This window comes from Natator depressus, chromosome 1 (genome assembly GCF_965152275.1).
Source record: "Natator depressus isolate rNatDep1 chromosome 1, rNatDep2.hap1, whole genome shotgun sequence".
NCBI lineage: Eukaryota > Metazoa > Chordata > Testudines > Cheloniidae > Natator > Natator depressus.
The window spans coordinates 231,140,839-231,153,830 of record NC_134234.1 but is presented as its reverse complement, the minus strand read 5'-3'; the positions used below and the strand labels follow the sequence as shown (position 1 = coordinate 231,153,830).

The window sequence follows — 12,992 nt, the reverse complement described above, 5'->3', positions numbered from 1 at the left end:
TGTTTTAATTAAGTGTAGTGTACATTAAGAACCACCTGGGCATGAATAGCCCATAAAAATGATATTCAAACACTATGTATGCACACACACAGATGGTGTGGTTTCAACAAAGGGTGAAAACAATTTACTCTTGGAGCAGGAATTTTAAAATGTAATTTAATGCACAGATATGTTCTTCTGAAGTCTGTACAGGGCTTAGGTCTGAATGATTCCTCCCCCCCCCCCCCCCCCGCACTGTGTATTGGTATGTATGTGGCCCTCCCCCATCAGAGCACCTCACAATCATTAATCAATTTATCCTTATAATACCCTAGCAAAGTAAGGAAGTATTACACTCATCCCTATTTTGGCAATGAGAAACTGAGACCCAGAGAAATTTGCCCAAGGTCACACAGGAAGTATGGAAGAACCAGGAATTGAACGTAGATCACCTGAGCCTTAGTCCAGTGTATTAATCACAACACCACTCTTGATGCAATTTCCCCCTCCTGAACAAATAGCCCATATAACTTTTAGTAATGGAAAGTATTCTGGGATACGGTTTGCATGCCAAGTAGTTTGTAAAATATGTTTTTTAAAAGTTGCCTTGCATTTTATTGTATCTTCCTTCGATAGCTGCAGTCCTGAATATACAACCCAAAGCTATCATTCACCACCACCACCACACACACACACACCCCCAACAAACAAAAGAAAACAGAAACAAGATCATTTTTGTTTTCAGTTGGTCATCACATCATCAAAAACCATCACAAAATGTATAAGGACCAGTAAAGCTATTTAGGCTCCCATTGCAAATACTTTTTCCCAATCTGTCTGATATGTGAAACATGCAAAAATATGCTTTAGTATCTTTGGAGCCCGGTTTGAAGGGGGGGAAAAAAAGAAAGCAAGGAGTTTGTTGCCCTTCAAAAATTGCTAGCAACATTTGTTCCTGGAACCTCTTAATGGTGTAGACTCGGTCAAGAACTGTAACTGAGGAAGACAGTTGGCTTTTTTGTCTTGATAGGGCAAACAAGCGAGAAGTTTTTCAGAACATTATTAATATTGCTATTGCTTGACAATATGTATGAGTGACGGGTAAAGCTTGTACTAGTGCTGAAGATGATTAAAACCATTACATCAATGGTTGAACATATTTTATTCTGCTTGCAGTAAAACTATATTCATGTCCAAGTTAGCTCTACCTGTTGTTGAAACCCATTGGTAGCAACAGATAACTTTCCACTTGTAGATCAAACTTGGAGGGAACCTCAAGCAAAAAGGAATGTTTTTGTCAGCTGGAGTCAGAATATTCTTTTATGGCCTGGTCTAAAGCCCACTGAGGTCATTAGAAAGGCTTTGAATCCAGTGGGCTTTGGATCAGGCTTTTGGAGTAGATAATAGGCCAACTTCTGATCTCAGTTAAAGAATGTATTGAAGTGACTCCATAGATTCACCAATGTAAGTGTGTAGGGCCAGTTAACATTTTTCATGGGAAGTTTTTTCATTTAAAAAGAAAAAGGGGGGAGGGCATTTTTGTAAAAATGAAATGTTCTATGAAAAATTGTCAACATTATTGAAACTTCATGAAATATTCCACTATATATTTTAATAAAATTGTTTACCAAAAGGGTTATGGAAAAATTTTGGTTACATGAAAACCAATAGAAAATGTGGTTTTAATAAATGAAAACTACCAAAAATGATTTGGAATTTTTTTTTTTTTTGGTGGAAACCAGTTTAACAAAAAATGGAAAATGGATCCATTTTCAAACCCTGCAAAATGGAAACAGTTTTTAAAAGTGCAATGATTTTTCTCTACCAGCTTTATAACTGAGATCAGAATCTGGTTCACTGACTTTATTAATAATGGAAATAGTTATCCAACATTTTATACAAACATATAAGGAAATACTCTATAGTGTTATTAAGAGCTAAAGAATAAGAGAAGAATCTGAACAGAAGAAAATGTTTAAGACAGATAATCGAAATATATAATTTTGCAACATTATGTAATATAGATATGATATGTAACAAATTAAGGACCTGAATGAAGACATTAAAATCATAGAATCAAAGGAACTAATCAAAGTACATAGTTAACTTTAAGCACATAAGTGTTTGCAGGATTGGTTTCTAAAGCAATAGCAGAGGAAGAAAGGATTTAAGAGGCATATGCAAGAGTGTCAAAAAAGATTTAAAAAGAGAAGGGAGACTCCTTGAGTCAAAAAAAGATCCTGCATGTGCCAGGCACTGCAGAGACGAAGGCTCCCACATTAATGGAGGCAAGTTTGTACATATAGGACCTAGATCTGTCATCTGTTAATGTCAATGAGATTGCTCCTGTTGACTTTAATGCAAGGCCGATTATGCCTGTATCTTAGGAAATTGTGCAGTTGTGTCACTATGCCACCTGTGAGTGTGATGAGGACCACCCTTGTGAAAAATATTATCTTTAAAAGGAAAGAGGGTATGAAATGGAAGAGGAGGAAAGAAAATGAATTAGAAGCAGTAAAATGATTGCTTCTTTCCTTAGAGATCGGAGAGCTACTTGAACTGTGAGTTGAAAAAAAAATCATATAGTGCAGGGATTTAATAGCTGATTATTATTTCATTTCCAACAGCAACTAGCCATCATGGCATTAAGTGCTTTAAAAAGGCAGGAAATTAATTATCCTAGGGAAAAAATCTGAAGATTGCACATAGAAAGCTGTAAAAGAGCAAACAATTAAAGGTAATCAATACCATTGTTATTAGAAAACCTATGAGTGCAGCACTTCTCCTCAATTAGAGAAAAACTGTATTTTGTGTTTCTCTCCTGCAAGCTGATCTTTGCTCACTTCAGCCTGTAATCTTAGTTTATCCTTTATCGAGAGGCTTTGTTCTGGATGTTTTTGAAGCATTGCATTTCTTTTTAAAGGTTTCACCAGAAGAACAAACAGCAATGAACTCAAAGAACAAAGAGTTGTTATTTCTTTCTTCCTTTTCTTCTTTTTCAAGTTTCATCTCATGTCTCTCCTCTTTCAGGAAGTTGATGGCAATAAAGTGATGTCTTCATTTGCCCCGCACAACTCATCTACCTCACCCTTGAAGGCAGAAGAAGGTGGGCGTCAGAGTGGAGAGTCATTGTCCAGCACAGCCCTGGGAACCCCTGAAAGGCGTAAAGGCAGCTTAGCAGATGTTGTAGACACTTTAAAGCAGAGAAAAATGGAAGAGCTCATCAAAAACGAGCCAGAAGGTAAGGCCTGGGAAATGAGCCAAAATTTTGTTTGCTTTCCTCCAGGTTCTGTCAACTTTGGATATCCATCCATTGATCCCCTGCACTTGTTGCTGGCAAAATGGAAGTGTGTGTCCTCTCTACACTAGGGATAATTTTCACAAGTGTTCCACCATTTCACCAGCACTGTTTAAACTTTTTTCCCAGTTTTGCCCTACTCTGCTTTATATGAGCTAGCTGCTGCCACCACCGTAAGCACAATGTCTTCTAACCCAGCTCAGAATCCGGTCTAATTGACATGCTGGTTGCTACAGTGGTGACAAGCTAGGGCCTGTCTACATTAGGGCTACTGACATTGCTAACACCAGTGAGCTGAAAACAGTGTTATCAACGATGGTAAACTTTTGAAAAAAATCCACTTGTATAGACAGGGCCAATATTTGAAGGACAGAAGGTGGAATTTGGTAATCATGAAAGGTCCTGGATTAAGTGTGCCCTAAAATATAATCCTTTTATTTATCTGTGGAACAGATACTGTGCAAACAGATGTAATACACATTTCCCCTGTGCTGCTGTGGAAATTTTTCACCCCAACATTCAGGGACCACCTCTAGGAGGTAGCAGTAGAGTCTCTGTGCCCTTTCCGCCCTTGGCTTCACTGCCAGAGATACGAGCTACCTGTCCATGGGGAGCTGTGCCTCCCCAAACAGCTCTGTGTGGTCCCACCCATGCTCCGCCCCAGGCCTCCTCCTGCTTCCTGCTGGCACTTTGTGGGGCCGTGGGCTGGCTCTTTCCCCTGCAGCCCTGGGCCGGACTCTGGGCAGCTGGAGCTGTGTTTGCACTGCGTGGTGTTTGGGAGAGGGGGGGCCACGCTGCCCACCCTCCCTGCAGTCCAGGGCTGGGGGGCGGGGATGCGCTGCCTGCCCAGCACTTCGGGGTGGGGGTCATGCCGCCCATCCACCTGGTGCTCTGGGGCTTGGAGGGGGGACGCCGTGCTGCGCATCTGGCGCTCCAGGGCTTTAGCTGGGGAGCCTCACTGCCCACCTGGTGCTCAGGCGGCCTTGGGGGGAAGCTGGTGGCCGTGGTGGGGGGGGAGGTGTCTGGGCTCTGGTGCGGGAAGGCAGAGGGGTCTCAGGCAGAAGGGTCAGGCTGGGCCGGGAGTAGCCTCCCCCAGCCCACAGTTCATCCTCTGCCCATGCACCTGTTCTGTAGCAGGCCAACTCATTTCATAGAGGCCACTGAACAGCCTTTAGATGGAAAATATTTTCAGTCGCTATCAATCTGGGCTGAATTTAAACCAGTGATCTAAAGATGGAAGTCTCCATGTCCCATTGCACTCCCCTGAGCCATCCAGAAAATATTATTATAACTGTTTTGGTAGACCTTGTGGATTTCCAAGGCTACAGGGATTTGGTGCCCTTATATGAACCCACTGCTACTGATTCCCTAGTTACCTTGCAGTATTACTCACCATCTGACTTTGTGTGGGCCTATCCCTTTTCACTAGTTTATAAAAGTGGAAAAAACCCAACCTCGGAGCTCCCCAAAAGCTATACTGTGCTTGGGTGTGCATTGATGATGCCTGTGGGAAATTTTTAGGACTACATTTGAAGGAAACTGGCTGACAAAAAAGCAAAGAGAAGTATATTCATAGAATCATAGAATATCAGGGTTGGAAGGGACCTCAGGAGGTCATCTAGTCCAACCCCCTGCTCAAAGCAGGACCAATCCCCAATCAAATCATCCCAGCCAAGGCTTTGTCAAGCCTGACCTTAAAAACTTCCAAGGAAGGAGATTCTACCACCTCCCTAGGTAACGCATTCCAGTGTTTCACCACCCTCCTAGTGAAAAAGTTTTTCCTAATATCCAACCTAAACCTCCCCCACTGCAACTTGAGACCATTACTCCTTGTCCTGTCCTCTTCTACCACTGAGAATAGTCTAGAACCATCCTCTCTGGAACCACCTCTCAGGTAGTTGAAAGCAGCTATCAAATCCTCCCTCATTCTTCTCTTCCGCAGACTAAACAATCCCAGTTCCCTCAGCCTCTCCTCATAAGTCATGTGTTCCAGACTCCTAATCATTTTTGTTGCCCTTCGCTGGACTCTCTCCAATTTATCCACATCCTTCTTGTAGTGTGGGGCCCAAAACTGGACACAGTACTCCAGATGAGGCCTCACCAATGTCGAATAGAGGGGAATGATCACGTCCCTCGATCTGCTCGCTATGCCCCTACTTTATACATCCCAAAATGCCATTGGCCTTCTTGGCAACAAGGGCACACTGCTGACTCATATCCAGCTTCTCGTCCACTGTAACCCCTAGGTCCTTTTCCGCAGAACTGCTGCCTAGCCATTCGGTCCCTAGTCTGTAGCTGTGCATTGGGTTCTTCCGTCCTAAGTGCAGGACCCTGCACTTATTCTTATTGAACCTCATCAGGTTTCTTTTGGCCCAATCCTCCAATTTGTCTAGGTCCCTCTGTATCCTATCTCTGCCCTCCAGTGTATCTACCACTCCTCCCAGTTTAGTATCATCCGCAAATTTGCTGAGAGTGCAATCCACACCATCCTCCAGATCATTTATGAAGATATTGAACAAAACCGGCCCCAGGACTGACCCCTGGGGCACTCCACTTGACACCGGCTGCCAACTAGACATGGAGCCATTGATCACTACCCGTTGAGCCCGACAATCTAGCCAACTTTCTACCCACCTTATAGTACATTCATCCAGCCCATACTTCTTTAACTTGCTGACAAGAATACTGTGGGAGACCATGTCAAAAGCTTTGCTAAAGTCAAGAAACAATACATCCACTGCTTTCCCTTCATCCACAGAATCAGTAATCTCATCATAGAAGGCGATTAGATTAGTCAGGCATGACCTTCCCTTGGTGAATCCATGCTGACTGTTCCTGATCACTTTCCTCTCGTGTAAGTGCTTCAGGATTGATTCCTTGAGGACCTGCTCCATGATTTTTCCGGGGACTGAGGTGAGGCTGACTGGCCTGTCGTTCCCAGGATCCTCCTTCGTCCCTTTTTTAAAGATTGGCACTACATTGGCCTTTTTCCAGTCATCCGGGACTTCCCCCATTCGCCACGAGTTTTCAAAGATAATGGCCAATGGCTCTGCAATCACATCCGCCAATTCCTTTAGCACTCTCGGATGCAACTCGTCCAGCCCCATGGACTTGTGCACATCTAGCTTTTCTAAATAGTCCCTAACCACCTCTTTCTCCACAGAGGGCTGGCCATCTACTCCCCATGTTGCGATGCCCAGCGCAGCAGTCTGGGAGCTGTCCTTGTTAGTGAAGACAGAGGCAAAAAAAGCATAGAGCACATTAGCTTTTTCCACATCCTCTGTCACTAGGTTGCCTCCCTCATTCAGTAAGGGGCCCACACTTTCCTTGGCTTTCTTCTTGTTGCCAACATACCTGAAGAAACCCTTCTTCTTCACACTCTCTCGTACACTAGCTGTAAATTAGTCTTCTCTTTAGTGGGACCCCCGGTAAGAGTCTGCTAAAAAAACAAATGCTTTGTTTAATAACTATTATTTTAAAAAGGTATTAAACATATTGAACCATTCTGGTTTGCTTTTACCACTGACATTATGGCCAATGTCATGACCTTCTTTGTGCCTTGGAGTGGGAAAGACTTCTACACTGTGGCTGTGTGTGGGGCAGTGAGGAAAAGAAGAGGCAAAGTTGTTTAGGAGATGGGAAAGAAGAGGGATTTCTGGGCAACATGTAAATAAAGTGTTGAATAGGAAGTTGAGCATGCTCCAAAGACTCCATTAAGGAAAGGCCACAGTTAGAGATGAGAATGGTTACAGCACGTATGCATTTCCTCATCTTCACTAAAATGAAAATATACAGTACAAACAAAAGGTATACAGCTTTGTAAAGAGATTGGGAGGGAGGGGGGAGCAACTGAATGTTGGGCTTTACAAATGTATGCAACAGAAAATCTTTTCTTCCCTCTAGCCATTGTTCTATTGTCTTTCAAAGGCCATTAAAATGAACAACAGGTTGTGATGAAAATTTCATTAAGCCCTAGTTAAATCATTATGAGGGTGCCATATTCATGTCTCTGATTCCTCCCCATCCAGAAATAAAAAGAGAAAAGAAGGTGGTTGTTTTGTTTTGTTCTACTCTTCTTTTCCCTAAAAGCAAACTAACAAAAGTTCAGAAGTTAGAAGAGAATGGGAAATGGGGCGTCAAACAAAAGGAGGCCACTGAGGTGAGCTGACTAGGAAAAAAATTAGACTTGCATAAGAGCATTAAAAGGTGGTGAGGAGGGAATATGTCATCTCAGCAAGCCCTCCCACCACCACCCCTTGTTCCAGTCAGCATGAATTTTTTTAAGTGGCTAATTAAATTTTTATCTTTATGGGGTGTGGAAGGCAAACCACTCTCAATTGTTTTTTAAAAACCCTCCACAAAACAATGTTGTCTTTCTCAAAAGTTAGCTGCCCACTGCAACCACTGCCTCTTTGTGTGTTAACTCTTTCAGAAAGTCTTTTTGTTACTGTTATGTTTTATTGATATATGCAGTGTTGTTGTAGCTGTGTTGGTCCCAGGATATTAGAGACACGAGGTGATGAGATAATATCTTTTATTGGACCAACTTCTGGTGGTGATAGAGATGAGCTCTTGACCTGAAGAAGAGCTCCATATAGCTCAAAAGTTTCTCTCTCCCCAACAGAAGTTGGTTCAATAAAATATATTACCTCACCCACCTTATGTCTCTAATGTTTTGTTGACAGAGTTCAAGTGTGGAGATCTCAGCCATTGCTTGTTGCTAGTCAAGTAATAAAAAAATCATGTTTTCTCTCTGGATAAGATGTGCTACAATTGGCAATCTCTAATAATACATGCAGGTAACTCTACAGCAGGTGATGCTGTATGTCTCAGTACAAAATTTTAATCTGGAAAGTACAGGACCTTGCACAATAAGGCTGTGATCTTAGCTGGGCACAGTTGTAATATAAATAATAATAATACCTAGTTTCTTTCTCTGGGAAGAGAAACAATTTCAGTAGTGATAGTTTAAATCAAAGAGTTTCCTTTAATCTTCTTGACTCCAGGCATGAACTAGATTTCTGTTTCTTTATATATCCATTCTACCATTTGAAAATGTATTTTGAAACTAAAGAAAAAGTACACTTGAAACATTCAAAGCACAGTATATGAGCAGATTCAGCTTCGCTAACTTACACCAGGATAACTGAAACCTCCAAAAGAACTCTGATGAAGACTTTTGGCCAGGTGTAGTGCATCTGGTGATTAGCATAAAAATGACACTTAATGGTACATAACACTGAAGTTTGAGATAGGGTTTCCACTTTAAGCTGTTTGCCACAAATCTGCAGGTCACGTCTTTGTAACATTTACAGTGGCACATCACAAAGCCATTTCATGATGTCCTGAAATTAACATTGCAATGTTGGGACATAAGGGTATATGATACTTAGGGCCCTGTCAAATTCACGGTCCACTTTGGTCAATTTCACAGTCATAGGATTTAAAAAATAATACATTTCATTATTTCAGATATTTAAATCTGAAATTTCACAGTGTTATAATTGTAGGGGTCCTGACCCAAAAAGGCGGGGTGTGTGTGTGGGAGGGGATTCGCAAGGTTATTGTAGGGGGTGGGGTTGCGGCACTGCTACCCTTACTTCTGCACTGCTGCTGGTGGCTTCAGAGCTGGGCAGCTGGAGAACGGTGGCTGCTGGCTGGGAGCCCAGCTCTGAAGGCAGAGACGCTGCCAGCAGCAGTGCAGCAGTAAGGATGGCCTGGTATGGTGTTGCCACCCTTACTTCTGGGCCCTCAGCAGCCACCACTCTTTAGCTACCCAGCTCTGAAAGTAGTAGCGCAGAAGTAAGGGTGGCATGGCATGGTATTACCACCCTTAATTCTGGTGGGGTGCTGTCTTCAGAGCTGGGCACCTGGCCAACAGCTGCCATTCTCCAGCCACTCGGCTCTGAAGGCAGTGCAGAAGTAAGGGTGGCAATACCACAACCCCCCTAAAATAACCTTGTGACCCCCCTGCAACTCCCTTTTGGGTCAGGACTCCCAATTTGAGAAATGCTGGTCTCCCCCTTGAAATCTTGTGTACTTTTACCCTATACTATACAAAGACCAGATTTCTCAAGGGGACACGAGATTTCACGGTCCATGAAACATTTTTCAGGGCTTTGTTAGGGCCCTAGTGATACTGTATTCATTGTGACACTATGATATGATGTGATGCAACATCATTGCGTTGTGAAAGGCCCAAAATATCTGTTGAGTTCCTGGAAGATCTAGCATGTTAAGATTACAGGATGTGGATTGCTCCTTCAAAATTGGGACAATATGCAAATATTGGATGGGTGGGATATTTAGGGCCTGATCCGAAACCCATTTAAGACGTGGAAAAGAAAAGTATTTGCTGGTGCAAGTGCTAATCACCCTCAAAAATATATGGATTTTAATGATTTTACCAAACATATTACAGTGTGTGTGTGTTGTGGTTAGGAGCAGGTAGCATCATTCCTTTTAAGAAAGTATTTTGTGGCTAGAGATCAATGTGTATATTTTAGGGTGCAATATTGTTTTGTTGTATATATGTACTTGTAAAAGCTCCACTGAGGGAAGCCAGTCTATCTAGTGTTTCCTCAGAAATTTACAAAGGATGCTTGGCTTGCTTTTTCTTTCTTCCACAGGTATAGTGATTGCTTTTTTGTGATTTCTACTTAGTCCTAAACCTCACGCCCATTATTTTTAATCTTCTGAACCTGCCATTTTGCTTTTGACTTTCGCAAGTATCCAGTGGAGAATGAGGCATTTTGGCACATAGGCATGGAACGTTTTAGCAAATATAAAATCTGTGGAATTTTACTCATCATTGATGCATTGTGCACTTTTTTCCTTCTCAAATTCTGCTGAAAATCCTCATAGACTGCTTTAGCATTCAGGTCCCCAAAGGCATAAACCTATTACCGAAGTCACACGATGTTATTTTACATGAAACATTCCATCCTTTTCTAACTTAGACTTCAGAAGAGGAGTCAGTCCCTTTTTATTTCTGGTGTACAATAATGAAGATAATGGAGTAGGTTTGGAGAAGCCTTATATACTGAGACAGACCTCAAGTCCTTGCCCTGAGGGTCATCTATCGACCCTGGGATTCCTTTTGCAGCTAAAATCATTAGGGGAATGAGATACAGGCATGGTTTTTTTCTATTTTCTTAAGGCATCAGAGAATGGCAGAGACTCTCTGTCTGTTCTCTTCAGTCATAGAAATGAAATAGAAATCTCTTTGAAGTCACTGAGCTTGACACAAGTTCATGAAAAGCAAAGACCGAAGCAACCACTTAGGTTTTTCTTGCACTATTAATGGGATTGGATTGCAGTATTTTAATTTATGGCCCTGCATTTGTGGAAAATTAAATGCTTTAAATCTGTCATAGCCTTTTCTCTAAATTCATGGTTGGGCTTTTGCAAAAATCAAAGAACAAACAAACAAACCCACCAAAGACATTTTTAGCAATAGGCGAAAGCTCTTTCTTGATGTTTACAGCTCAGAAACTTGTTAAGAATTATTCTTCTCTTTGAGTTAATCAGTTTTGGTTTGTGGCAGTTTCTGCATTTCCCTCTCTGAGGACTGCCCCTGAGCTACGTGTAAAAAGGTATTTCCATTACTGTAGTGTTCCAGTGGATGCCTGGACATAAAGCACCATAGGGCCACCTAAGCAATCAGATGGTGTGTGTTTGCGCACGTGTGCTCACTCATCTGCATGGCCCCTGCTCTGACCATACTGAAGTCCCTCTTTTGTTTTCTTCTGCTGTGCTGCTTACAGTGAATTGGGTTGATTTTATATAGAAATAGATTTCCTGTTGTTGTTTCCCTTAGCTCCTTATGTCCATCTACCTGTCTGTTGGTCCATAGCTCCTCAGAGGAGAGATCATTCTTTTGAGTGTTTAGAAAACATCTAGCATGTGTGGATGCTATTGTAAATAAATAAAACAAATAAATATATAGTATGTATATGGTTAAAGGGTTACTAGGACACATGTTTGTAGGGCTTTAATAGGCATTGTAAACATAATATTCTTATCTATTAATGTGTGTTACAATGCTATAAGTAATTTTTTTTGTGGGAAAGAAAGGGACAAAAAAGGTCTCTTGGGCATAATTTTTGTCTTCTGAACATCCCCTAAAGACTATTTGTGTTTGATGTTTAAATTTACATTATAAATCACAATACCTGCTCTTGTCGTAATTGAAATGGCAGTTGTTTAAGCAGTTCTCTCGTCTGTAAAAGTGAACCATGTTGGATTCAGGCTCTCTAGCTGAAATATGAACTCGGAATATCCCCTAATATTATCAAACTTTTAATCACATCTCTTGTAAAGAAATCAAGAGGTCTCCCTCTTCTTAAGCCATAAATTCCAAAGCAGGCCAGTAATGGGCACAAGAAGGGAGGCCTTTGAAATGCAGAGTTCTGTTTTTAAATCACATCTGATAAAGTAGGAAAAAAATAGAGAACAGATCCTGGGGAAAAGCCTAAGGATACTCTAATTGGCTGAGGTTTGAGTCTCTTTTGTTTGGTTCCTCACTGTCCTTTTGACAAAGTACATGTTGAAGAGGCTTTGTAATGCTGTTCTACTGAAGGACAAACAAGGGTACCTTTCAGCTGAGTACTTTTAAGTTTTGTTCCTCACGCTCCTGCTGCTGTAGAAGGATGCTCTAAGCGCATTGTGGTTTACATGTTCATCTATGCAGTCTGTCACCAGAAAAAGTGTCTCTTCTTGTAGAGCAAGCCAGCATCTAACCTCCATGCACCTTTTACAAAGACACCACCATATGGAAATGTGCACTCACATAACTGATGAGGGGGGAAAAAGTTTGTGAAACAAGCCTGTGTGAAAAGAAGCCCTTAAATGCTGTGGTGTCTGATTAATCTTCATTAAAAAGTGCTTTAACTTTAGAACACAGGTAGCCTAGTTTGAAGCCCTGCCAGCTCCTTTCACTCAAAGTGAAGTTTGCTCATTTGTCATCTTCAGTTTAAGTGTATTCCTTCCTAATAGCGTAGCTCGATAGTTATGGTTGGTTTCAATGGGTGTTTTCAAAAGTTGCTTAGATTCTCTTCCAAGTCTCTCTTGCTTAGATCCTCAAAGGTTCAGAATTTTGGGATTTCTTTTTTCTTACTTGATAAATGCATCTGAGATGCTGATGTAGCATCTTAAATATCCAAGAAACCACTATGGTCGAGTGATATCCTAGTTTGTGCTTTTGTAGGGAGGAGATAGGAAAGGGGAAGGGGAGAAGGACTATTTTAGGATGAAAGTCTACTCTTATGGGTCAGATAATTAAGATTGCTTTCCAAAATATACTCATCCCACAAAAAGGAACCACCAGCAGCAACAGAGCCCTTCGTTTATCTGTTCCCATCTTGAACAATGTAGCATAACCAAGTTTAACCAAAACCAAGTTAATGGTTCTGTCTCCTAGCTCCAGCAGCTCCCTGGATTATCCACCCTGCTCTCCATTTTTTTCATAGATTCCAAGGCCAGAAGGGACCATTGTGCTCATCTAATCTGACTTCCTGTATAACACAGGCCATAGAACTTGCCCTAAATAATTCCCAGAGCACATCTTTTAGAAAAACGTCAAGTCTTGATTTAAAAATTGTCAGTGATGAAGACTCCACCATGACTCTTGGTAAATTGTTCCAATGGTTAATTACTCTCACCATTAAAAATTTACACCCTATTTCCAATCTGAATTAGTCTAGCTTCAACTTCC

At 41.6% G+C, this 12,992-nt stretch overlaps 1 protein-coding gene across 11 annotated transcripts in view; it reads left to right on the top strand.

The window, feature by feature from the left end:
• The window catches only part of SOX5 (SRY-box transcription factor 5), a 606,300-nt gene that overhangs the window by 321,442 nt on the left and 271,866 nt on the right, over positions 1-12,992 (top strand). For all 11 annotated transcript variants that reach the window (XM_074937768.1, XM_074937807.1, XM_074937745.1 and 8 more), the window contains one exon: positions 3,010-3,220. In XM_074937768.1, the coding sequence (XP_074793869.1) occupies positions 3,010-3,220 (211 nt within the window). The remainder of the gene's footprint in view (positions 1-3,009; positions 3,221-12,992) is intronic.